This window comes from Zingiber officinale, chromosome 5B (genome assembly GCF_018446385.1).
Source record: "Zingiber officinale cultivar Zhangliang chromosome 5B, Zo_v1.1, whole genome shotgun sequence".
In the NCBI taxonomy this organism is placed as follows: Eukaryota; Viridiplantae; Streptophyta; class Magnoliopsida; order Zingiberales; family Zingiberaceae; genus Zingiber; species Zingiber officinale.
In genome coordinates, this window is record NC_055995.1 from 8,525,454 (window position 1) to 8,553,069 (window position 27,616).

Below are 27,616 nucleotides of genomic sequence, written 5' to 3' on the forward strand. Positions count from 1 at the left end.
TCGGACTTGATCCCGGGCAAACATGAACCTGATCCCCGGACATATGACGAAGCACTCCAAGATATAGATGCAGTATCTTGGCAAAAGACAATGAACTCTGAAATAGAGTCTATGTACTCTAATAAGGTCTGGGAGCTTGTAGAACCACAAGATGGTGTAAAAGCCATTGGATGCAAGTGGATCTACAAAAGGAAAAGAGGGACAGACGGGAAGGTTGAAACCTTCAAAGGAAGGCTGCCGCGGCCTGCCGCGGAAGTTGCAGGCTCTTACTCTTGCCGATCGGCCAACACTTGTTATTGTTGTTGCTCCAATATTTTCATCACTCAAGCCTGTATTAGTGCGTTGAGATCCTATTGTGTCAGTGTCACTGTTGTGAGTGGTTCAACGTCTTCCATCTTCTTGTTTGGATGCAGGCTACGTTCCCACAAACGGCGCCAAAATGATCCTGTCTGAAGACGTGAAGCTGGAAAGCCGGGGATGTGGTAGTCTCGCTAACTGGATGAAGACCTCGCTCCTATATGCAAAACAAAACCAAACTAGGGAAGGGGTCCCTAGCGTTGATCCTCCGACACTCAAGTTAGAAGCAGGAGAAGAAAAAAGTGAGATTACTAGAGACAGAGGTTAATCTTGCCTTTCTTCATACCTGACATACTCTTTTATACCTTTCTTAATGACCATCCATCTTCTCCTGTTTTAATTATATTAATTACCGATAGAAAGTATCTTTGTCTTGACTTCTTCTAATTTAATAATAGATGTAGTGTTCTATTTTATTTTCTCTTTCCCTCATTGATTATCCGTCGTTTTCTCTTTTATTATTTTATCGGTTCATTATGTGTACAATGCCAACGCGATACCTCGAGCCGGATGGGTGACTCGTTCGGCTCGAGCTCTTGACCCACTCGGCTTGCTCTCTCGTTGACCGGGTTGACCAGATATTGGTTTACTCAGATGGTTGATCGGACAATGATCCCTCTGATCGGCTCATGAGCCGCTTCCCGCTCGGATGCGGCTGAGTCTTGCTTAAGCCTTGGCATTGACCGTCTTAATTTTGACCTATACCATGACAATTTACTAATATCAGATAGACTCCTTTTTATCATCGCATCACTTAGTAATCCTGGGAAGAAACTGGTAGCTGCTTCGCATAAGAAACTTGCACAATGGTTTTTGCATTTGTGCCCTACTCCATGCATAATAATCCCAAACGTTTGTTGTATGCTATTTGGATTAAGGAACTATTGCTGATGCTGAATTTCATAATATGTTGATAAAACTGTCTATTTTTTTTAATGATTTATGCAACTATATTAATACCAACTGAATCTGTTAAGACCTTAGTTTTATATAATATTAAAAAGGGGAAGCCAGGGGAGCTTTTATCAATTTTTATATTTCAATCAGAGTATTTTGCTTTAGTTCTTCTTCCAGCAAATGATAAAATCTTTGCTCCTTATTTTAAGCATGAATTAAGAACAGACGCATTTGTTATATCTATCAACAAAAAAAAAAAAAAAAAAAAAAATCTAAAACAAGTGTATAGTTGCAATATTTTAAACTTTATGGATTTTTTCGAAAAAGAGCGGTTTAAAAGGTCAAAGCCGAACCTTTCCTCACGCCGTCACGCGTGCCCCTGACTTCTCTTTTATCTCCTCGAATCCCACCTTTTCTCACCCGCCGCCGCAGTTCAGTCACTGCTACTCACGCCGCCGCCGTCGTCCCTCCTCACGCTGACGCCGCAGCCACTACCGATGCTGCCGTAGGTGTCTTCGCCGCCGCCGCCACCTCTTTTCCCAACCCTCCTCCAACCCTAGCCGTCGTTCGATATTGATTAGAACAGCCGAGAGCCTCATGCACTATCTCGGCTACCGCTAATTTCGCTTTCCGTTTCTGCTAGCGTTTCTGTAGTTGCGCCGCCAATGCTCCACAGCAACCAGCATGATTAGATCTCCGATTCAGCTGGAGTTTTCTTGCTTGTCTCCCTAAACTATCTTGTGCATGATTAGCCATACACCATAGATAATATATACATAAAATGATTTTGATTGCTTGACTGTGAAGTAGGAATTGGATTAAGCTTATCCTATATGCATTTGATTACTGCTATAAAGTAATTTTAGCACATGATGTTAGAAGACAAGCAATAGGTTTATTTGAGAAATAAATTAGACCTTAGATTGGGGATAGATCTTCTAAAGCTTATTTACCACTTTCTATAAGAAAATTTAATTACATGCTCCTATATCCCTCTATTGCTTGTCCTTTTATAGTCCTGTTGTTTATCTGATTGTTGTTGCTATTAAAATTGATTAATGATATTTACAATGGATAACAGAAATTTGGAGATAACAGAGGAGAACTTAGGATAGTTCTCTTAAAGAGAATACAAACCCTTATGAGAATTTTAAGAGGTTAAATAACGAGAATAATTTTGTTGAAGTAGTTACCTAAAACTGAATAATATGAGATAGCTTCGATAGGAATATGATCCTCGAGTTTATATTGCAGAATAATTCCCTCCCTTTATGCAACCTTGCCCAATCATCCAATTAATTCGGGTTAATCACTTCAAATCATTGTTGATAAAAGCAACAATAATATTTAAAAGTTTGAATATATTAACACATTCGCAATAGTAGAAATGAAATTATTTCCAGTTGAAGTTTTGGTATTGCCGTTGTCACCAAACAATTATTGTTTAGGATGAACTGTATGTATTTTTTTTTTTATAAATTTGCTAGAGTGATCCATGCTTAATTATTGAAAGAGTAAAAATATAAAACAGATCTCTTTTTTCAAAAATATTCAAAACGATCTTTTCTTTAGTCATTTTCATTCTTACTATTTATGTTTTTGCAAACCTAATACAAAAGCAATAGAAAGTTGTTTTTTTGCAACTCTATAAATATGAAATATTGAATATTTTCAATTTCCTGCTTAAAATTATAAGTTATAAGATTTAAGTACTTTTGGATACACATAATGTTGGTCTTTTTCTATTTATAAAAGGCAGTCCGGTGCACAAAACTCCCGTCATGCGGGGTCCCGGGGAAGGATCCATTGTATGCGGTCTTACCCTGCTTTTTGCAAGAGGCTATTTCAAGGTCTTTTTCTGTTTATCTCTTAGGTAAATGTTAATTATGTCAACTAATATCGACATAGGGCTTTGATTCTTAATATTGATTTTTATTTTATATAATTAGTTATTTTCTACTATGCTATATAATCAATTCTTTCTTAGCCAAAATGTACCTTCCTTTCTTCTTAGTACTTCCTTTTTTTTACATGTTGTCCAGCTTTCCCACTTCTTGCTTGCAATTTTTTTATTTATTTTTTTCATGTTGTCGTGGATACAGAGTTGATGAAATCTAGTATTAGTCATTCTTTAGTTAGTTCTTTATACTTTCTATCATAATAGTGCAACGACGTTTTGATTATTGAACATTCAGGTTTAACCTTTATAAAGAGAACTAGGATACACAGGAGGCTCTAGAACTGATTGGAAAGATGCTGGGAGTCAATGCACATCACAGATTTAACAGAGTTTTATTTCCTTTTTCGTTGTTTTCTCCTTTGGCAATACTTGATGCTATGTAATTTTTCTATATAACTGAGCATTATTCCTGACAGCAACGATCATTTGGCTTTGCTGGTACGAAAGATAAACTATCCGTGTCTACTCAGAGGGAATGAATTTCCTTTTGCAAAATGTAATTTATATGCCACTTGGCCTAGTTCGTGTGTTTTTATTACAGTATTTTTCAGTTTTGCTTTATAATCCACTTGTAATTAATTGCCTTTTTATTCTTTGTTTGAGAATTATAGTTCTTTAAATAAGGCCAACTTCTCCATATAACTTAATGTAATACTAATTCAATATATATTTTAATAAATTTACAAATCTAAATTGTACCCTTGTTCAAGTTTATTACTTGCCGGATTATGATTGCCTTGATGTTAGAAAAAGGATTTCTATCCATTTCAATTAGTGTAATGCTAAAGCCTGAAGGTTGCATTTGAGTTTCTGAAATTGTCTGTGAATGTTCTAGAAAATGCTATTGTTTTAGGTTACCATCTTCAAGCAGCGGGCATAAAGGTTGGTGAACTTAACAGCATAATGTTTGGGGTTAAATTAGGAGATTTCTGGTAAGACAATCATGTTTTTTATTAATCAAGATGTTTGAGTGCTGTCATTGTGAGACTCTGTATTTATCTTAGTTACGTGAATGAGGGGCTTATTCTGGGTCAGCTGACTGGAAACTATTTCACAATTACTTTGAGGTACCAACTCTCCTTTTTTTTTTTTGATAAAAAAAAAAATGAAAATCAATAAGAACATGAGATCCAAACCTAATATGCATATCTCCTTTAGAGGGATCACTGCAGATTCTGAAGATATCATCAAAGAAGCCACAGATACCTTACGGAGAAATGGATTTATCAACTATTATGGTTTAAACAGGTAACTTGTTCAAATTGACATATTACAGTGATTTACTATGGAGTGGTCAGCTGACTGGAACATTGAGGATGATGTATGTGCTCAATCTAAAAATGTTTCGTTTAACTAGTTTTCCCAAGTTCCTTGCTGGCCGTGATAAAATATAGGTCATAATATATACAGCCTTTTGTTTGACTTATTGAGCAGTCAACCTTTATATATATATATAGTTGCCTGCTTGTTAAGTCAAACAAAAGGTTGTATATATACATATATATAGAGAGAAAAATTTTGCCCTATACATCCTTACCTTCATTTGTGTACGATTGAGTGTGATCCATAAGCCCTTCCGGGCTTCCCAATTCAATTTCGGGGATCAGAGCACTCGGAAGGGCTTTCGAGTGCCCAAATCACACTCAGTCGCCGATAAATGTGTAGGGTATATATATATATATATAATTTTGCTACCTTGCACACCCTTATATGGGTGACAACAGATGTGGCCCGATGACGCCGTGTCAAATTGAAATTTTTATACTCTCTTCCTTCGCGTAAACTTATTTTTCTCATTCTCTTTCTTCACATCCGTCTCTTACCCAAATCGAAAGCCCTAAATCCTCTTAGTTGTTCATTCACTCCTCTCTTTCTCTGCATCCAACTTTAGATACAGGTCATCTTCTTCAATTCTCAGCTTGTACCAAATGAGTTAGGGTTTTCACTTACAATAGTTGTTCAACTCCCTCTTCTTTTTCTAAACTAGTATGCTGGCGTTGGTTTTTAAAAACAAGTACAAATTTGGTGCTAGTCTTTCAAAACCAGTAATGACTAGCACAACATTAGTGTTGGTCTTTCAAAACTAGCATAAACTACCAGCACTGACTAACACCACATTGGTGTTTGTCTTTCAAAACCAGCACCGACTTGGTGTGTTGTTTTAAAAAAATTAGTACTAATGTGGTGGTAATTAAAAAGCCAATACCACATTGGTGCTTGTCTTTCAAAATCAGCACCGACTTTGTGTGGTGTTTCTAGTACTAACGTGGTAGTAATTAAAAAACAAAGGCCAATACATCTCAAGTAAGAAAATTATTGCTTATGAAACTTCCAAATAGCACTTAAAATGTTAGCTTCTATGCCCTGCTATCAATTAACTACCAAAATTAACCATGAAATATAGTGAAAAATCAACTACAATATTGGTGCTAGTTTTGTAAAACCATTAGCACCGTGTTAGTGCTAGTTTTTAAAAAACAGCATCACGTACCTAGTATTACAAAGTTTTTTTTTTGGATTTTGTATCGTTATTATTATTATTATCATAATAATTTTATAATTCTCATTGACCTCTGTAAAATTCTTTCCTTTCTTGCTTGAACAAAGAAATTTATAGGCATATTACATTTTGGATGAAATTCCTTTCTTGCTTGAACAAAGAAATTTATAGGCATATTACATTTTGGATGAGATTCTGATTGCAATGAGCTTCAAGAATCAAAATAGAAAACTGTTACTCAACTTATAACTCTCCAATAATTGATATATTGTTTGGTGGTCGAGCGACTTTGCTCCTCTCGAACCTGTACTATTCTTCGATTTTCTAAATCAGACATTTTACATTAATGGAAGAAAATCTCTGTAATGATTAACTTTTTTTTTTATGAATAGGTAAATCGATCATCGAAAAAATATATACAGGCCAAAGGTACGAACAACCCCAAATACGTCACTTCCAGACAATGCTAGGTCGGTTGTGGGGACTTGAGTACTGTATACGCAAATACACAAATCCACATCACAATCAACCTCATCACAAACCCAACTGTCGTACATACGTCACAGTCGTGTATCTCTCACGCTGATTTCACACATCCATACACTCTATGACTGCCCATACTTGTCAGTCAGGGTGTCTCATCCACAGTCCACTGTCCATTCATCCTCGGAACCAAATCGGCGTGTGTATCCAACATGTGCTCTGCTCCTCCTCCGGTCTCGACTCGGTTCGACGGCCACTTAGCCTGCCAAATCTGAACATCTTCATTGCTCGGTGATTCCATGGAACTCCGACAACCCATCCATGCTCCAGCCCTTCATGCGACTCCTCCTTTGACCACGTATGGATCTCCGGCGATCGTCCACTGAGGCCCCTTGTGATGCAATGAAGAAATCTGGTTTGGAGCAGCCCTTTGCAGCTGCCTCCCTTGCTCCCAGTCGTAGCCCCCTCCTTCTGCCACCTCCCTCTTCACCGGTGAGCTCCCTGCAGGCCAGCCACTCCAGCCCTTTACTACCACTGTGCTAGGCAAAACCAGTCCTCAGAAGTGGCCCTATGCTCCATGCTTGGCCTCCAATTTCCCCCACCAGCTGGGAATGACATTTGTTGGTCCACCATGCTGTGGAGTCCACTGCCGGAAGTTGCTTTGCCACCGACGTCGGAGTGTGGCAGATCCTTCATCTGTGTTGAGGTGAGTTTTGGATAAAACCGTCAATTTGGGTTGTGCCCGTGGAGTTGGCCCGTCCCGTCAGATAATTTAAGTGGGTTGGGTTGAAAATTTATCAACCCATTATCCGGCGGGCCTAAATGGGTTAGTGGTAAAGCGAATCTGTCACATCCGCTAATCAAATTATACAAATGTATATTTCACTGAACCCCTTAATTAAACAATAATGTTGTAGTAAAGAGCCCAGGATCGATCCGAGGAACCAACGGTAGAATGTAATTTAGGATTGTGTTTTATTCCTATTTTTTGGGGGTTTTCGATATAAACATGGAATTGAGGGTGTTTAAGCTTGAATCTAAATCTAATAAATGAAAAACACAAAAAATAAGAAACTAATCTAATGCAAGAGTGAAACCTAACTATGTGCCAATGAACAAATCATTACGCATTGTCATACTACGTTGTGATAAATCCATCAACACACTTAAACTAAATATGAAATAACAAGACCGAAATAAATCTAATCTAAAGCATGATTTAAATCCTAATTTGAAACCTACAACTTATCAAATAAACAAGCTTCAAAGAAAACTTAAACTAAGCTTCAACTAAGTAAAGAAATACTAAATTACTGCTAAAAACATAACAAACAATTAATGAATCCAATCTAAGCTATAAAACAGAAATGAAATAAACTGAAAAGGTAAACCAATCCAATCTCTCAATCAATCTAACAAGCTTCACACTCAAGCCGTCACACAAGAGTGTCAAAGTCGAAACCACCCAACTTTGGATCTCAATGGATTGTCTCAGCTGCGTATCAACGCCGACGGACCACCCCCGACGAGCTGAAACAACCCTAAACCCAAGAAAATGCCGAAAATCTGGAATATGGTCTTTGGATCTGATGGAAGGCTGTGGAACACGGATGAACGTCGAGTGAAGCTCAGGAACACCGGAAGACCACCTCCGAATGTTGCTGATGGTTATCGGAGCTTGGATTTGGAGGACCACCGCCAAATCGAGCTGGAAAAGGAAGATGCCGCGAGCCAAATTCCACCGGAGAGAACACTCTCCGATGGCTCTAGATGATCGGGATGTCGCCGTCGAGAAGCTCACCACCAAGATAGAAGCTCGAGAGATTGATTGGAGAAGAGAAAGAGGCCGAAATCCGGAAGAAGACGCGTACCGGGACAAAGCTGCGCTGTGGAGGATCGACAAAGAACATGAAGCACTGTAGCTTCTCATTTAAACAGATCTCAGATTTGAATCGACGACTGAGATTGATTTGGAGCTAAATCAACGGTGAAAGCTTGCCCAAAATCTGATCCGAAGGTACTGATGTTGATCTAGTGTCTGGATCTACCCTCCCGTAGGTCGGATCGATCAGATCATCACTGGATGACCCAGATCGGCCCCATCTTCAATGAACGGTCCAGATTAATTCGGGGCTGTATCAATGGCTAGATGAACTCAGATCTGGATCAAAACTTCTGGATCTTCATCAATGGATCAGATCTGCTCCCCATTAGGTTGGATCGGTTAGATCTTCAACGGATGGTACAGATCTCTCCTATTCTTGATAAACGGCCCATAATGCTTCAAAGCTTGATCTTTTCGTTTGAACTCCGATTCGAGCCCAATTTCGGTCCAAATAGATCCAAATCCAATATCCTTTGATGCCTACAAAATAAGAATCAAATATTAGCATCAAATAACACAAAAATATAATAATTTGTAATTAAGTCCAAAATCTATGCAATGCACAAAAATGTGATGTAACCATGATTTAAACTATGAAATCAACATCAAACCATGCATATATGAATCAAAATAATGTAGTAAAATCATGATTATCAAATCCCCCACACTTAGTCTTGAACGTCCCGTGCAAGTAAAGAAAACTCAAAATCATCTCCATGAAAATTCCCTAGCAATACCTAAAAGATAGTAAAAAGAATTTAACTAAGACCATCTAAAGATCACAAACAATCATGAATACAATCCAAACAATAATCAGTAGGTATGGTAGTTTCAATCCAATTGAAAAATTAAGCAAGTTGCATCTCACAAGGAATTTTACCTATTCTAACTCTCACACTCAATCATGTGTATAAGTGGAGCTCACTTAATGCAACTCACAATATTTCACTACCATAGACTTGCTTATTTTCTACTTCTCCACCACTATAAAACATAGCATACATGAATCAAAAGGATTTATCAACAAGAATTGAAATGGAATAAAAAAAAACAATTGACATGAATGTAGTAGCAAAAGAAAAGATATTAATGAAGAAAATAAGAGAATGAGAGTATTGGAGGAATATACTTGATGAGTTGACCAATTTGATGTGAAAAGATATGAATATCATTTGTCGTTACCAATTCAAAATGTCAAGCTAACCTCCCCTTCAATTTGATGACTAACATAGAATTTTGATACTCTATCTCCACATTTGATACTCTTTTAATGTGTCATTTTCCTCTTCTCTTCTTCACTGTTTTTGCACTTAAATTTGAGCATTTTGAAACTCAAATAATCTCAAATCAACTAATAAGAACTTCCTCCCCCACACTTAAAATCTTGGCCGTCTCAGACAATGAAACAATTCTTGCTATACAAATACTTGATACACCTTGACAATTCTATTAGGTTCAGTTGCAAGCACTCCACTTTGCACCTAAAAATCAATTTCAGGACTAGCACTGAAATCTGCATTTCTGGTTTTACTGGACTGATACTATTCAGAACACAAGTGATCAAGCAATTTGATTCAAAACATCAATTTCAGCAGGACCCTACAATTCTTCACAACACGTGCACACTTCTATCAATTATATTTCCCAGAACCTGGTATCCAGTAACAGTAGTTTCAGAAATTAACGGCTTATTTTCTGAACTAGAAGGGTAAACAATGAGCTAACCAAATTCGAAATCCAGTGATTATAGCAACCCAAATGAGAGCATCACAACAGTATGATCTCATGGTAATTGCATCCACTAATTGGGTCAAGCAAACTCCAGTAGATGATCACAGATTGTTAGGAAGAAACCACCAACAATACAAAGTTTCCCAAGCAATTCAGTTCTACTATGCATATGCAGATTTTCTTCCCAGTAATCAAATCTGTCCATGGTTTTTACCACTGCCCTCTTAGTTTTAGACTGGCTTCAGGCTCTACATAATCATGGAAATAATGCAAATTGATACAAAACTGACACACATGAAACAGAAAGTTGCAAAGAACTTAATTTGTTTCGTTAAAAACTCTTAGAGTTCCTTCCTCTGTTTCTGTGTATTTCTTCCTGCAGCAGGGTTTTTTTTTTCTAAATGTTTCTATTCTTTTGAAACTCATATAACCAAACCATTTGATTCCAAACCTCAATTCCAGCGGACTCAAAGATGATTTTAAATGCTGAGCAAATGATGTTGACATCTCCTGTTTTGTTATTGAACTCTTGCTGCAATTTCAAATTCCGAGTAAAAGCCAGCGACTGCATTTGTTACTGAACAATAAATCAGTGAATTCTATAGAACTTGCAGCTTCTATCAGATTTCCAGTAATGATGATTAGGATTCAGAAATTCTGGGAAACCAATGTCAAAAACAAATCTAAAAACTTCACAATTCTGCAATGCAATCACATAACCCAAAACCAAAACTTATATTTCCTGGAAATCCATTTTACATGCTGAATTCTGGTATTCTAGTTTTCAGTTTCAGCATTTCAGAAATCTCAAGTATCAATCTTGAATTCATGATGTTTCTAATCAAAAACAGCATAGATGTCTGGCATTAAACAAGTACTTATTGATACATGAGTTCCATTTATGCAAATCTTCAAATCTGCACCTCTAAAACTCAGAAACAATCAGAAACTTGCAATGGAATTTTGGCTCAAAATATGGTTTTGTTCTTTTCTGTTAATGTTGTTAATGCAATTTCCAGATTACCCAACTTCCGATTTCAGTATTCAACAATTAAGATACCTAATTCAATAAGGTTCCAGTCCAATTTATAGTTGCACATGGACCTAAAGTGTCCAACATCAGTTTCAACGAGTTCAGATTCTGTAATTCAGCAAGCATCTTCTCATTCAAATTCTTAATGATCAATAACTTTTAACAAGAATAGCACTAATTCAATTAACATGGACTTATCAATTCCTGTTTATAGATTCCACCTCTAGTTCTTAATTTCTGCACCCACAGATTTCTACATGTCTGATCCAATTTCAGCATCCGCTAATCAAATTGTACAAATGTATATTTCACTGAACCCCTTAATTAAACAATAATGTTGTAGTAACGAGTCCAAGATCGATCCGAGGAACCAACAGTAGAATGTAATTTAGGATTGTGTTTTATTCCTATTTTTTGGGGGTTTTCGATATAAACATGGAATTGGGGGTGTTTAAGCTTGAATCTAAATCTAATAAATGAAAAACACAGCAAATAAGAAACTAATTTAATGCAAGAGTGAAACCTAACTATGTGCCAATGAACAAATCATTACGCATTGTCACACTACGTTGTGATAAATCCATCAACACACTTAAACTAAATATGAAATAACAAGGACGAAATAAATCTAATCTAAAGCATGATTTAAACCCTAATTTGAAACCTACAACTTATCAATTAAACAAGCTTCAAAGAAAACTTAAACTAAGCTTCAATTAAGTAAAGAAATATTAAATTACTGCTAAAAACATAACAAACAATTAATGAATCCAATCTAAGCTATAAAACAGAAATGAAATGAACTGAAAAGGTAAACCAATCTAATCTCTCAATCAATCTAACAAGCTTCACACTCAAGCCGTCACACAAGAGTGTCAAAGTCGAAACCACCCAACTTTGGACCTCAATGGATCGTCTCAGCTGCATATCAACGCCGACGTACCACCCTCGACGAGCTGAAACAACCCTAAACCTAAGAAAATGCCGAAAATCTGGAATATGGTCTTTGGATCTGATGGAAGGCTGTGGAACACGGATGAACGTCGAGTGAAGCTCAGGAACACCGGAAGACCACCTCCGAATGTTGCTGATGGTTATCGGAGCTTGGATTTGGAGGACCACCGCCAAATCGAGCTGGAAAAGGAAGATGCCGCGAGCCAAATTCCACCGGAGAGAACACTCTCCGATGGCTCCAGATGATCGGGATGTCGCCGCTGAGAAGCTCACCACCAAGATAGAAGTTCGGGAGATTGATTGGAGAAGAGAAAGGGGCCGAAATCCGGAAGAAGACGCACGCCGGGACAAAGCTGTGCTGTGGAGGATCGACAAAGAACACGAAGCACTGTAGCTTCTCATTTAAACAGATCTCAGATTTGAATCGACGACTGAGATTGATTTGGAGCTAAATCAACGGTGAAAGCTTGCCCAAAATCTGATCCGAAGGTACTGATGTTGATCTAGTGTCTGGATCTACCCTCCCGTAGGTCGGATCGATCAGATCATCACTAGATGGCCCAGATCGGCCCCATCTTCAATGAACGGTCCAGATTAATTCGGGGCTGTATCAATGGCTAGATGAACTCAGATCTGGATCAAAACTTCTGGATCTTCATCAATGGATCAGATCTGCTCCCCATTAGGTTGGATCGGTTAGATCTTCAACGGATGGTACAGATCTCTCCTATTCTTGATAAACGGCCCATAATGCTTCAAAGCTTGATCTTCTCGTTTGAACTCCGATTCGAGCCCAATTTCGGTCCAAATAGATCCAAATCCAAGATCCTTTGATGCCTACAAAATAAGAATCAAATATTAGCATCAAATAACACAAAAATATAATAATTTGTAATTAAGTCCAAAATCTATGCAATGCACAAAAATGTGATGTAACCATGATTTAAACTATGAAATCAACATCAAACCATGCATATATGAATCAAAATAATACAGTAAAATCATGGTTATCAGTTAACTCGCACGGGTCGCGGGTCCAAGCGGGCCAACCCGTGGCAGACTCGGGTTGGTCCGCAGGTTTGACAAAAAAAAAAAAATCAATATTTAAAAATAGATTAGAATTATAAATGAACAATAAATATAATCCAATGATTGAGATTTCAACTATTACTGTAGTTACAATAAAACGTAGAAGTTACACCCTATTTCTATTTTCCCATAATCCCACCGCTTGAGATCGCTTCGACTTCATCGAATCGCCGTCGGCTACCTCCACACTCACACTTGCAAAGTCGCAGCTGCAAGCGCACACGTTGCAAGTACCTGCTGTCGAATCACCGCCTACCTCGTGCTCATCAGCGTCCATCTCCTCCTCGATGCCGTGGGCCTGGCTGTGGCCGTGGAGTAGAACGACATTCCGCTTCGTGCGCATCTACCTCAACATCTCCCCGTAGCCGCGTGACACTTATAGAGTGCAGAGAACAGAGTGCTTAAAGAAGGCAGTCCGATTTCAATAGACAATAAGCTTGAATCCACAAGTTCAGCAGTCGCCGACTCTCCAAGCTCTTGTTTGAGATTTTGAGGTAAGATTTTTGACTTCCTTTCCTAATGTCTTTCTATTTACCAGTAGTCTACAGTCCCTACTCTCTAATGTTTTAGCATTTGTTGATTGTTCTGCAATACTAGTTCTCTCTTTTGATGCTCAACATATTTGGTATGTTTTGAATTTTGATTGATTTGTTCTACAGTCTAGAGGGCTAACACAAAAATAAATTTATGCTATTTTGCTATTGACATTTAGAGTTTTTGTTTGATTGATTTTATTAGAAACTAAATTTATTTATTTATTGTATTTCAGATTGATTTTTAAATGGACTATATTTCTCAAAAGCAAACTGTTATTTTAAATGATTAATTGGAAAGTGCTAAGCATGACAAGGGGTCAATTAAAAGGTCTAAAGAAACTTTTGATATTTGGGTGTATTTTAATAAAAATCAAAGGGGTTGATAGTGTAGATAAAGTTGAATGTATTGGATGTAAAAAACAGTATAAGTGTGGGGGTAAAAAATATGGAACTTCTACGTTGTGGTGTCTATCTTAAAATTTGTGACAAATTAAAGTTTCATGATATAGGACAAATGGTTCTTGATCAAGATGGGAAGATGAGGTCTAAGAAAATAAACCAAAAGATTTCACGTGAATTACTGGCAATTATCAGACATGATTTATCATTTTCATTTGCTAAGTATAATGATATTAGAGCTTGGATGAAGTACATAAATCCTGATGTTGTTTGTATTTTTAGAAATACTCTTATTTATAATATTAACTGAATCTACTTGAAGGAGAAAGAGAAACTCAAGTATATTTTGACTACTATTCAGAATAGAATTTGTTTAACTTCAGATTTGTGAACGGCGTGCATTAGTGAGGGTTATATTTACTTGACTACCCATTTTGTTGATAATGATTGGAAATTAAATAGTAAAATAATGAATTTTTCTCATATGCCCCCTCCACACTCAGGAGTTGAATTAGCTGCAAAATTGTTTGAATATTTGAAGGAATGGGGAATTGAGAAAAAAGTTTTTTCTTTGACATTGGATAATGCATCTAGTAACGACAATATACAAGTTCATTTGAAAGAGAAACTCTCTTTGCATGATAGTTTATTATGTGACGGTGATTTTTTTCATATTCGTTGTTCTGCCCATATATGGAATCTCATTGTCCAAGAAGATATGAAAGTGACTATTGTAGCTTTGAATAAAATTAGAGAGTCATTCAAGTATGTTAAAGCTTCAGAGACTAGGATGAAGAAATTTGGAGAGTGTGTACAAGCAGTTGGTAACATTAATACTAGTATTGGCTTGCGATTGGATGTATCTACTCGTTGGAACTCAACATATTTAATGCTGGATAGTGCCATCAAATATAAAAAAAGCTTTTGCTTCTCTTCAATTCAATGACAAGAATTATAAATATTGTCCTTCAAGTGAAGAGTAGAAAAGAGGAGAGAAAATATGTGAGTTTCTTGAGCCATTTTATGACACTACTAATTTGATCTCTGGTTCTTCTTATCCTACATCAAATTTATATTTTATGCAAGTCTGGAAAATTAAAATTTTGTTAAAGGAAAACATATAGAATGAAGATGAGGTGATAAGTTGTATGTGTAACAAAATGATGGAGAAGTTTGACAAGTATCGGACTCAATATAGCTTGCATTTGGAGCTATTCTTGACCATGAATAAAGCTTTCGATGTTGGAGTTTTTTTATTCCAAGGTTGAAAGTGATTCTCTTAAATGCCAAAAGAAGATGGATCTTGTGAAGACAAAATTGTATTAGCTTTTTGACTAGTATTCTAATACGAACAATACAAGTTTTTCACAACCACAATCTTCTACCATACATACACTTTCACAAAGTATAGAAGGAGTTAAAGGAAAGAACAAAAGAATCTTTGATATAAGTACTCTAATATATATTTTTTTTCTTATATTCTCTGATTGATTTATAATTTTTTTATCACTACTATTTCAATTAATGCAGGAAATGATGGCATATGAGAGCCAAACAATTACAAGTGCTAGAAAATCTCAATTAGATATCTATTTGGAGGAGCCAAAACTTGAATTTTCTTATTATCAAGATTTGAATATTTTAGAGCATTGGAAGAATCAAAAGCATCGGTATCCAACCCTTGCACTAATGGCATGTGATGTTTTAGCTATTCCTATAATTGTCGTTGCATCAGATGTAGCTTTTTTCATTAGTGCTCGTGTGCTTACCAAGTATAGAAGTTGCACCCTTTATGAAAAAGTGCAAGCTCTTATTTGTGTTAATATAGTCTGACCTGGCTGTTGTTTTGATGTTGACACTGATTTAAGTTTGTATCAGATATTAATTAAACTCAGACTGATTAATGATCAAGGTTGATCATGTGGAGAGGAAAAGTCCAAGTACGGATACTTGGCACGCAAAGTCGGAGAGGGCTCGGTAGCTCGTTCTCCGGACTAGGTCAGAGAGGGCTCGGTAGCTCGTTCTCTGGACCGGACGAAGTCGGAGAGGGCTCGATAGCTCGTTCTCCGGACTAGGTCAGAGAGGGCTCGGTAGCTCGTTCTCTGGACCAGACGAAGTCGGAGAGGGCTCGGCAGCTCGTTCTCCGGACTAGGTCAGAGAGGGCTCGATAGCTCGTTCTCTGGACCGAATGTGGAAGTCAGAGAGGGCTCGGTAGCTCGTTCTCTGGACCGGATGTGGAAGTCAGAGAGGGCTCGGTAGCTCGTTCTCTGGACCAGGAAGACGTTAGGGTTTAGGGCTGGGAAGTTCTAAAACAAACAGAAGCATTGGATCGGTCTGTTGACCGATCTAGTGATACTTTGGTTGTCTGGATCGGTCTGTCGACCGATCCAGTGATACATTAGTCATCTGATCGGTCTCGTGACCGATCAGTAACCACACAGGAGCAATCTGTGGATTATCTGATCGGTCTGGTGACCGATCAGTAAGAAGCAATGGGATTCAGAGCGATAGGGGGGATCGGTCTGTGGACCGATCCACCCATAGGCTGATCGGTCCACAGACCGATCAGCATCATCCCAGACCGATCAAGGTGTGTCCTGATCGGTCCAGAGGGCTATGGATTGGTCTGATGACCGATCCACAACGATGTCGTTTGTCTTCTGCTGTTTCTCTGCGATTTCTGATTCACCTGATCAAATCATCTGCTGTGAGATTTTTGAGTTGCAGGTTGCAGGTGTCGTGCCAATGCTCAATTTCAAATTAAACTCCATCAGAAGAATATGACCAAGTGCTCTTTCTGCTGTGTTTCGCTGCATATGGTGCATTTGGAGCGTCAACGTTCACTGGCTGCGATCAGTTGGCTACAGCTTAACTCTTGCTTATTGGTTCGAGCTCAGAGATACCAGTGAAGACCATGGATGGTATTGGTGTGAGTTCAGAGAACCAGATAAGGAGGAAGAGTGATTGGCGACGCCTGAGTTGGTCGCAGTGATTCGATACAGGTGACAGTGATTCGGCTCTGGCTGAAGACAGTGAGAAATCAGAATGAGAAGAAGGAAGAAGAGAGGTTTGGTAAGATTTTGAAACTCTCTGTCAACCGAAGCAAGGGTGCTGTGTTGTTGAGCTCTTGGCTGAGGAATCCTTCTGTCTGTGCGCGTTGCTTTCATCGTGGCTGTAAGTTCATTTGTTCATTCTTTCAGCCACAAAACTCTGTAAGTCTTGTGCTTCATTTCAAATCATTTCTGTGACTTTGTGGAGAGGTTACTCCACCGAGAAGGAGAAATACTTAGCCGATTTTTGTTCGGGGTGTGATCTACCGAAAGATCAAGGGATCGTCCAGCTTACGGACACGCCGAGGAGTAGGGGCAAGTTATCCCCGAACCTCGTACATCGTTTTGTTAGTGGTGGTTTGTTTCTTTTCCTTACATCAGTTTTCATTTTGCTTATTTCCGCTGTGCTAACAAACTCTTGTGAGGAAATTGATTGAGTTTTTAAAGGAGGCTATTCACACCCCCCCTCTCTAGCCATCCGAAGGTCCTAACAAGTGGTATCAGAGCAAGGCGCTCTTCATCCGGATTAACACCCTAAAGAGCAAGAAGATGGCTATGAAGGAAGGTTTTAGCACCAATCGTCCACTCTGCTTCGACGGAGTGGACTTCCAATATTGGAAGAGTCGTATGTAGTACTATCTCAAGACCGACATCTCCATGTGGTTCTCGGTCAAGGAAGGGTTCACACCTCCGAAGGACGAAGAAGGTAAGGAACTAGAATCGTCAAGGTGGTCCGCCGAGCAAACTCGCAAAGGACAAGCCGATGCCAAGGCGGTGGTCACTCTACAATGTGGGATAGCCAAAGATCAACTTGTCAAGGTAGGTCCATTTGTGAGTGCAAAAGATTTGTGGAACAAGCTCATCGAGCTCCAAGAAGTAACCCGAGACTCTCTGATCGCCAAGAGAGACTTGTTCCTAAACCAACTACAAAATCTCACCATGAAGGAGAACGAAACGGTAAGTGAACTACACGGAGGGTTCAAAGAGATCATCAATGGTCTCCATTCCGTAGATGAACGCGTAGAGAATCGCGATCTTGTAAGGTACGCTCTCAAAGCCTTTCCGAGAAATGCCTTGTGGTCATCTATGGTAGATGCCTACAAGGTCTCCAAGGACCTTTCAATTGTTAAATTAGATGAATTCTTTTGTGAAATGGAACTTCATGAACTCGCTAACAAGGGTCAAAAAGAGAAAGGTATTGTCTTAGTTGCAGGAGAAAAGAGTAAGGATGGAAGAAGGAAGAAAGAAAAGAAGAAGGAGAAAGAAATTCCTACATCCTCATCCTCCTCCGAGTCCGATGATGAAGGTGGATCATCATCAAGCGAGATGGCCAACTTCGTAAGGAGAATCATGAGAAGAAGCCGAAGATACAAAGGAAAAGGTAAGTCTATTGATCAAAATGTTGATAAGACTAATGTTACGTGTTATGAGTGTAGCAAGAACGGACACTATCGGAGCGAGTGTCCAAAACTCAAGAAGAAGGAGGAAAGGGCCAAGAAGAAGAAAGCTCTAAAAGCTACTTGGGATGAATCCTCTTCAAGCTCATCGGAGGAAGAGAAGAAGGAGAAAAGTACTCGTCAGTTAGCACTCATGGCAAGGGAGGAATCGGATTCCGGAAGTGATACATCAGCCGCGGCTTCATCATCTTCGGATGATGAAGAGGTAACTTCTCCTCACTTAGAAAAATGCTATAAAACTATTGCACATTTATCTACTTTGCTTAAGAAATCAAAAACTGAAATTAAATCATTAAAAGATGAAGTAGAACAATTGAAGACCCTTAGGGAAGATGAGGTTGATGACCTACATCAAGAGCTTCTTGAGGATGAAAACAAAGCCTTAGAGAGTGAAGTTGAGAAACTCAAGAAAATGCTTGAGAAATTCTCAACTAGCTCTAAGACCTTAGATATGATTCTAAATGCCTAAAGGGCGGTCTACAACAAGGCTGGGTTAGGATATCAACCTAAGGAGTCTAGTTTCATTTCCCTAGTGTCTAGAACCCAATTTCATAGATCACATGCTTCTAGGGTTCATGAGACTAGGAGGGGTGTGACCAAGGCATGGGTTCCTAGGTTTTTCATTGTAGATGCATTAGGTCCCAAGATTTGGGTACCTAAAACATCTATCTTTCGTGTCTTGTAGGCATTTGTCAAGGGGGAGCATCTATCAACTTGGTTTGTTGATAGTGGATGCTCCAAGCACATGACCGGGGACAAGTCACTCTTTACTACCCTTCAAAACAAAAATAGAGGTAATGTGTCCTTTGGTAATAATGGTAGCCTTAAGGTGATAGGAGTTGTAGATATTCATATATCCGAATGTCTCCAAATCAAAAATGTCCTTCTAGTCAAGGGGATGACCTTTAATCTCCTAAGTGTCAGCCAATTGTGTGATACGGGTTACACAATTGAGTTTCATTCAAGTCAATGTCTGATCAAACACATTGACACACTTGACACGGTACTAATAGGCACAAGGGTAGACAACATTTATCAAGTATCTTTTAAAAGTGCTACTAATGCCTCTGCTAAGTGTTTCATGTCAAAAGAAGAAGAATCGTGGCTGTGGCATAGAAAGGTTGACCCACGTAAACATAAAGAATATTCGAAAGCTGGCCAACAAAGGATTAGTGCGAGACTTACCAAGCATCAAGTACCAAAAGACAAAATTATGTGATGCATGTCAAAAGGGTAAGCAAACAAAAGCGTCTCATAAAGGTAAAAGCGCTGTAAGTACATCTACTACTTTAGATTTATTGCATATGGATTTGTTTGATTGCAGTAATGTTATTTCATTGAATGGAAGTAGATACTGCTTAGTGATCATTGATGATTTTACTAGATATACATGGACTTTCTTTTTGAAAAATAAGGATCAAACCATAGATATTTTTGTTTCCTTTTGTAGAAGAACTGAAAATGAAAAATCAACAATAATTAAAACAATTAGAAGTGATCATGGTGGAGAATTTCAAAACCATAGATTTTTAGAGTTTTGTCAAGAAAAAGGATATAGGCATGAGTTCTCTACTCCAAGGACCCCACAACAAAATAGGGTGGTGGAGAGAAAGAACCGAGTCTTACAAGAGGCTGCACGAAGCATGCTCAATGAGTACTCACTACCGGGCTACTTATGGGCTGAAGCTGTAAATACCGCTTGCTATGTGCAAAACCGAGTCTTGATACATAGGTTTTTAGGAAAGACTCCCCATGAACTTTGGTTTGGGAGACCCCCTACAATTAAACATCTTAGGGTGTTTGGTTGTAAGGTGTTTATCTTGAACACCAAGGATCATCTTGGAAAGTTCACAGCTAAGGCTGATGAAGGGATACTGGTCGGGTACTCTCTCACCAGCAAAGCCTATCGAGTCTACAACAATAGGACTAAATTGGTTGAAGAATCCTCGGATGTAGCATTTGAAGAAATTCCTAAATCAAATGATCAATCAAGGGATATAGGAGAAATTCAATTTGAACTTAGGAATCTAAGTTTAAATGATCAAAACATAAAAAGAGTCGAAATTGACTCCGATGATGATGAGGAAAGGCAAGAGAGGGCTCAGTCTGATCCTTTGACTGTTACTGAGCCCTTGCCTGTGTCTAGTGAGACCATTCATGAGGCACCGCCAACACCAAGGCACTCTAGGATAGCCTCTAGTCATCCCCAAGACCAGATTGTGGGAGACATTCAACAAGGGGTTAAGACTAGGTCATTCTTTAGAAATGAGTCTAATGAGGTTGCCTTGATCTCAAAAATTGAACCAAAACTAGTTGATGAGGCATTGCACGATCCTGATTGGATCATAGCTATGCAAGATGAGTTAGGTCAATTTGAAAGGAGCCAAGTGTGGGACTTAGTTCCTAGACCTAAGAAGACCACCATTATTGGAACCAAATGGGTCTTCAAAAATAAGTTAAACCAAAAAGGAGAAGTCGTAAGAAACAAGGCAAGACTTGTAGCCAAAGACTATAGTCAAGTCGAAGGCCTCGATTATGATGAGACTTATGCTCCCGTGGCTCGATTAGAATCCATTCGTTTAATGCTAGCTTTTGCTGCACATAGAGGCTTCAAGCTCTATCAAATGGACGTTAAATCGGTCTTTTTAAATGGTTTCATGAAAGAAGAGGTCTATGTTGAACAACCACCGGGGTTTGTGAATACCGAAGCTCCAAACCACGTGTACAAGCTCAAGAAAGCTCTTTATGGGCTTAAACAAGCACCTCGAGCTTGGTACGAAAGGTTGTCAACTTACTAGAAAAAGGTTTTGTAAGAGGTCAAATAGACCCAACACTATTTCTGCGTAGAGATGGTGAAGACATATTTGTAGCCCAGGTGTATGTCGATGACATAATTTGTGGCTCAAATAACAAGGGCTATTTGAATGAATTTATCAATCACATGGAAAGTGAGTTTGAGATGAGTCTGGTGGGAGAATTGACATTCTTCCTTGGACTTGAAATCAAACAAACTCGAGATGACATTTATGTCCATCAGACAAAATACACTCAAGAGATGCTCAAGAAATTCAAAATGAGTGGCTCTAAGGAAGTATTCACTCCAATGGCGACTAACACTCACCTTGACAATGATGAGAATGGAAAACCAGTTGATCTAACGTAATATAGAAGCATGATTGGTAGTCTTCTATATCTCACAGCTAGTTGACCGGACATACTTTTTGCTGTGGGCATGTGCGCTAGATATCAAGTATGTGCCAAGGAATCTCATTTAATTGCAGTTAAGAGGATTCTGAGATATCTTAAGGGCACAATTAGTGTAGGTCTCTGGTACCCTCGTACTGAGTCTTTTGATTTGATAGGTTATACCGACTCCGATTATGCTGGGTGCAAATTGGATTAGAAAAGCACTAGTGGGGGTTGCCAATTTTTAGGTTCATCATTGGTTAGTTGGTCAAGTCGGAAGCAACATTGCGTTGCTCTCTCCATAACCGAGGCTGAATACATTGCCATGGGAGAGAGTGTATCACAATTGTTGTGGATGATCCACACCCTAGAAGATTATGGACTTTCATATAAGGGAGTGCAAGTGTTGTGTGATAACATCAGCACAGTAAACCTAACGAAAAATCTAGTCCATCATTCAAGGATCAAACACATTGAAGTGCGTCATCACTTCATTAGAGATCACGTAGCTAGGGGAGACATTGCACTCACATATGTTGAGTCAAAGTCAAACCTAGCCGATATTTTCACCAAATCTCTTCCGAAAAATGAATTTAGTAATTTGAGGAGAGAATTGGGAATGTGTTTGGCTCAATAGGCCATTAGGACCCCATTATGATCAATAAGGACAATTAAAACAACAAGAGAAATTGGGAAATTAATTTGGGCAACTTGGACACATCTCACGCAAACTATAAGGTTAACAAATGATTTTTGTTTGCTAGAAATGGGGTGAGATGCTAGGATCAGCCGAATTATTCAAAATGTATCATGCATCCCTTGAATAATTAGGTTGAAGACACATAAATTGAGTATGAGGAAGACCATTACATAATTCATATGTATTTGGTTCCTAGATCTTACTCATATATTCCAACCAAGAAAACTTGGTTGGGTCTTCACCTAGATTTTATCTAACCTTGGTTAATGTGTTGATTGATATTTTTTTATCGATACCGTTCATGATTTTGATTGAAAATAAGACAAGCCATTGAAGTAATGATAGCAATTTGAAAAATTTCAATTCTCAAGCCTTGAGTTGTCTGTGTTTCGAAATGTCTGAAACTTTCGGGCTATAAACAATCTCAGACCATAATCTTTAGGAAATAGTTATGCTTGTAGATTCGTCGGGGACTAGGTACTGAATTTGGAAGTTTTATTGGAGAAACTTCTACGAATTATCGAACACCTCTACGAATTTCAGTTACTGAAATTACTGGAGAAATTTCAGTATCAGACACTGATCGGTCTACAGACCGATCAAGAGAAGGTGGATCGGTCTGTCGACCGATCCAAAAATCTCTCCAGCCTTTCTGTTAGTAATCTGATTGGTCCGGGGACCGATCAGGTCAGTCTGGTACGCAGAAAAGGCTACTGATCTCCTTCTGATCGGTCTATAGATCGATCAGAAGGTTCCCTGATCGGTACAGGGACCGATCAGCGGCTATTGATCGTCTCCTGATCGGTCCACAGACCGATCAAGAGGTTCCTGGATCGGTCCAGGGACCGATCAGGAGGCTCCTGATTTCTCTTGATCGGACAGCCGTCCGATCATTTCGACACCTGGACACCCATCTCCCTTAAAGCTTCTCGATCCTTTCTTTTCTCCCTTCACGCTGAAGCTCTAGCCAACACTTTTCTACACCTCACCTCTTCTCTTCTCTTTGCACGCCGGAACCCTAGCCAAAGCCCTAGTCAAAAGATACTTCAATGGCACCAAGGTAACTCCATACTTCTCTAGAACTTGGCATTTCGGTTTCATTTCTCACCATATCTGTGCTTTTTGTTTCGGGTGTTGGTGGCTCCGGTGCTCACTTACTTGTCCCATTGTATCACATTGTTAACCCTTAGGAAGAAACTAGTGGGTGAAGGAACCTCTAAGTCTAAGTCACCTGAGAAGTCGAAGTCTAAGGCTACTTCCTGACCTCAACCATCTGTCTCCGGGAGATTTCCAAACCACCATTTTGAGGAAGCCTTTAAACAAAGAATTTTTAAATTACTCCCTTGTAGGTCTGTGGATCGAAAATTCATGGACGAATTTTGTCCAACTGTGTCAGAAATCATTGCCTACTACAAACTTGATTCACTTGTCTACTTAGAACGAGATATCAATTATGACTTAGTATCTGAGTTTTATAACAATCTTCATCAAATTAATGATGTAAGTTATAAAACAAAAGTTGCTAAGCAGACTCTTGATTTCAGTTTTTCAGCCTTCTTTGACTATCTAGGTTGCCGGAGGTGTTCCGGAAATGTCTTTTCGATATATCCTGACCTACCAGACCCCTTACCTTCACCTTTTGATGTCACACCTGACTCTATTTATGAGTATTTCTTCAGACATCCGAGACCGGGTGGGCTAGATGAATTAGATGTTGATTTTCCTACTTTTGCAGCCTTGAGATTATCTGCCCAAGATTACATCCTCTTTAAGATTGTCACAAACTGCCTTATGCCAATCACATCTAAACCCTTGTCTGAAATCCGACCATATCATTGCCTGATGCTTTATGGATTGCGTCGGCATCTCGACTTTGACATCATGTCTAGCATCTACTCTTCGATCATCTCCTATAGTGAGCCAAACAACTTCACTGTTTATATGCCTTATGGGCATATCATTACAGATTGGCTCGAGACCCTTCAGATTGATGTCTCCAAGGGTAGAATAGTCAAGATGGTCAGGCAGGACTGCAGACTTGGGAAACGGGCATTTTCCAAGTCTGGCATCATAGGACAGAATGGGGACGTTCGGTGGAAGGATGGGAGAGCTCTAGGTGAGTTACCACGGGGACCTCCACGATAGGTTGCGATTGCGCCTGTTGCTGCTCCTCCTGCTGCTGCTGCTGACGATGGAGAGGCAGATCCTGATATGCGCTGGCAGATCGCCGAGCTGGAGAGTCGCATTGATCGACACGATGAGCTGCTGGTTGCTGAGCTCCACGGGCTGCGCGTCCGGATTGACCAGCGCTACGATGATTTACGCAGTCAGCAGCTGGCGACATATCAGGCGATTATAGGATGGATGGCCAGATACCCACCTCCGCAGGATTTCCCGGGCTATCCATCCTCGAGCAGCGGCATGCCACCTCAGGGACCCACTCCTCCCGTTGATAATGCTGATGCTCCTCATGATGAGGAGGCTGATTGATATACATTGTTCTATGATGTCATTTTGATTATCTGTGTTTTGGATGTTGTTTGTTGGATACTTATGTCTGACCTGGATATTTGCTGATTTCATATATATATGCTGCTTTTTCTTTACGTTTCACTTCTTATTTGCTATTAATTTGCTGTTCATATACCATGTCTTGTATGTCTCTTATTTCTTTATTACTGTCTTCTAATATACTTAGAGGGCATTCTAGGAGATTAAGAAAAAGACAGTATGGGTTAAGGGGGAGTCCTTTAACGTTTTCTTACCTAATTCGCACCTTTTCGGTGTTTGACAAAGGGGGAGAAGATAACTAAGTTTAGAGATAAATGAAAGTTTGAGATAAATGAAAGTTTGGCTTTAGGGGGAGGATCATGATTCCCCTATCCTTACATGGTGTTGTATCTGTCTTAGGGGGAGGATCTTGATTCCCCTAAAATTAGGGAAATATGAACATTTCTGATCTAAACTTAAATCGTGTTGTCAAACAACAAAAAGGGGGAGATTGTTAATACAGTCTGACCTGCTGTTGTTTTGATGTTGACACTGATTTAAGTTTGTATCAGATATTAATTAAACTCAGACTGATTAATGATCAAGGTTGATCATGTGGAGAGGAAAAGTCTAAGTACGGATACTTGGCACGCAAAGTCGGAGAGGGCTCGATAGCTCATTCTCCGGACTAGGTCAGAGAGGGCTCGGTAGCTCGTTCTCTGGACCGGACGAAGTCGGAGAGGGCTCGATAGCTCGTTCTCCGGACTAGGTCAGAGAGGGCTCGGTAGCTCGTTCTCTGGACTAGACGAAGTCAGAGAGGGCTCGGCAACTCGTTCTCTGGACTAGGTCAGAGAGGGCTCGGTAGCTCGTTCTCTGGACCGGATGTGGAAGTTAGAGAGGGCTCGGTAGCTCGTTCTCTGGACCAGACGAAGTCGGAGAGAGCTCGACAGCTCGTTCTCCAGACTAGGTCAGAGAAGGCTCAGTAGCTCGTTCTCTGGACCGGACAAAGTCGGAGAGGGCTCGATAGCTCGTTCTCCGGACTAGGTCAGAGAGGGCTCGGTAGCTCGTTCTCTGGACCAGACGAAGTCGGAGAGGGCTCGGCAGGTCGTTCTCCAGACTAGGTCAGAGAGGGCTCGGTAGCTTGTTCTCTGGACCGGATGTGGAAGTCAGAGAGGGTTCGGTAGCTCATTCTCTGGACCAGGAAGACGTTAGGGTTTAGGGCTGGAAAGCTCTAAAACAAACAGAAGCATTGGATCTGTCTGTTGACCGATCCAGTGATACTTTGGTTGTCTGGATCGGTCTGTCGACCGATCCAGTGATACATTAGTCATCTGATCGGTCTCATGACCGATCAGTAACCACACAGGAGCAATCTGTGGATTATCTGATCGGTCTCGTGACCGATCAGTAACCACACAGAAGCAATCCGTGGGTTATCTGATCGGTCTGGTGACCGATCAATAAGAAGCGATGGGATGCGATGGGATTCAGAGCGATAGGGGGGATCGGTCTGTGGACCGATCAACCATAGGCTGATCGGTCCACAGACCGATCAGCATCATCCCAGACCGATCAGGGTGTGTCCTGATCGGTCCAGAGGGCTATGGATCGGTCTGATGACCGATCCACAACGATGTCGTTTGTCTTCTGCTATTTCTCTTCGATTTCTGATTCACCTGATCAAATCATCTGCTGTGAGATTTTTGAGTTGCAGGTTGCAGGTGTCGTGCCAATGCTCAATTTCAAATTAAGCTCCATCAGAAGAATAAGATCAAGTGCTCTTTCTACTGTGTTTCGCTGCAAATGGTGCATTTGGAGCGTCAACATTCACTGGCTACAGCTTAACTCTTGCTCATTGGTTCGAGCTCAGAGACACCAGTGAAGGCCATGGATGTTATTGGTGTGAGTTCAGATAACCAGATAAGGAGGAAGAGTGATTGGCGACGCCTGAGTTGGTCGTAGTGATTCGATACAGGTGACAGTGATTCGGCTCTGGCTGAAGACAATGAGAAATCAGAATAAGAAGAAGGAAGAAGAGAGGTTTGGTAAGATTTTGAAACTCTCTGTCAACCGAAGCAAGGGTGCTGTGTTGTTGAGCTCTTGGCTGAGGAATCCTTCTGTCTGTGCGCGTTGTTTTCATTGTGGCTGTAAGTTCATTTGTTCATTCTTTCAGCCACAAAACTCTGTAAGTCTTGTGCTTCATTTCAAATCATTTCTGTGATTTTGTGGAGAGGTTACTCCACCGAGAAGGAGAAATACTTAGCCGGTTTTTGTCCGGGGTGTGATCTACCGAAAGATCAAGGGATCATCCACCTTACGGACACGCCGAGGAGTAGGGGCAAGTTATCCCCGAACCTCGTACATCGTTTTGTTAGTGGTGGTTTGTTTCTTTTCCTTGCATCAGTTTTCATTTTGCTTATTTCCGCTGTGCTAACAAACTCTTGTGAGGAAATTGATTGAGTTTTTAAAGGAGGCTATTCACACCCCCCCCCTCTCTAGCCATCCGAAGGTCCTAACAATTTGTACTTGCAATTGGTTATATGACTATGTTATTGGTAATTTTATTTATTTTAGTTATGTTCTTAACTTAGTTGATATATTATTTTATTGTTATTTTATTGTTAACTACCTTCATCCTTGTATATTTTACATGCAGATAAAGATAATGAAGATAAAGTAAGTATCAAAACAACATTGTCTAAGCAAAAATCAAATACTCTAGAAGAGGATATCAATGAAGAGAAAGGAGGTGAAGGAGGATCAGAAGAAATTGATGTGGATGATATTATTGATGAAATTTAAAAAATACTGTATTATTTGTTTAGTTTCATCCCTTCATAGAGTATTAGAGTTATTGAACTTTTCCTTTCAGTTTTATTTTATGTTTTTAATTATTATACAGTGACTGC

At 39.5% G+C, this 27,616-nt stretch overlaps 1 protein-coding gene across 12 annotated transcripts; it reads left to right on the top strand.

Moving 5' to 3' along the window:
• The first annotated feature begins 1,623 nt into the window (after positions 1 to 1,623).
• LOC121984085 (pseudouridylate synthase 7 homolog) lies at positions 1,624 to 27,616 on the top strand. 12 transcript variants are annotated; one of them, XR_006112773.1, is made up of 6 exons: positions 1,624 to 3,127; positions 3,450 to 3,710; positions 4,068 to 4,146; positions 4,219 to 4,281; positions 4,373 to 4,462; positions 27,364 to 27,581. XR_006112773.1 is itself a non-coding variant. In XM_042536867.1 (6 exons), exons 1-6 carry the CDS (start codon positions 1,752 to 1,754, stop codon positions 27,365 to 27,367), a joined length of 339 nt encoding a protein of 112 aa, XP_042392801.1. In that variant the 5' UTR covers positions 1,624 to 1,751; the 3' UTR covers positions 27,368 to 27,616. The 12 variants fall into 12 exon arrangements, 2 of the variants coding, with proteins under 2 accessions (XP_042392801.1, XP_042392802.1); XR_006112778.1 differs by lacking the exon at positions 27,364 to 27,581 and having other exon boundaries at positions 1,624 to 1,759; positions 3,010 to 3,104; positions 4,373 to 4,575; XR_006112779.1 differs by lacking the exon at positions 27,364 to 27,581 and having other exon boundaries at positions 1,624 to 1,759; positions 3,014 to 3,104; positions 4,373 to 4,575.

What these genes read in the sequence shown, in the direction of transcription:
- LOC121984085 (XM_042536867.1), top strand. An exon ending in TTGCAAGAGGCTATTTCAAG is followed by an intron (nt 3,105 to 4,067) that starts GTCTTTTTCTGT and finishes CTATTGTTTTAG; the next exon opens with GTTACCATCTTCAAGCAGCG. An exon ending in GTTAAATTAGGAGATTTCTG is followed by an intron (nt 4,147 to 4,218) that starts GTAAGACAATCA and finishes TATTTATCTTAG; the next exon opens with TTACGTGAATGAGGGGCTTA.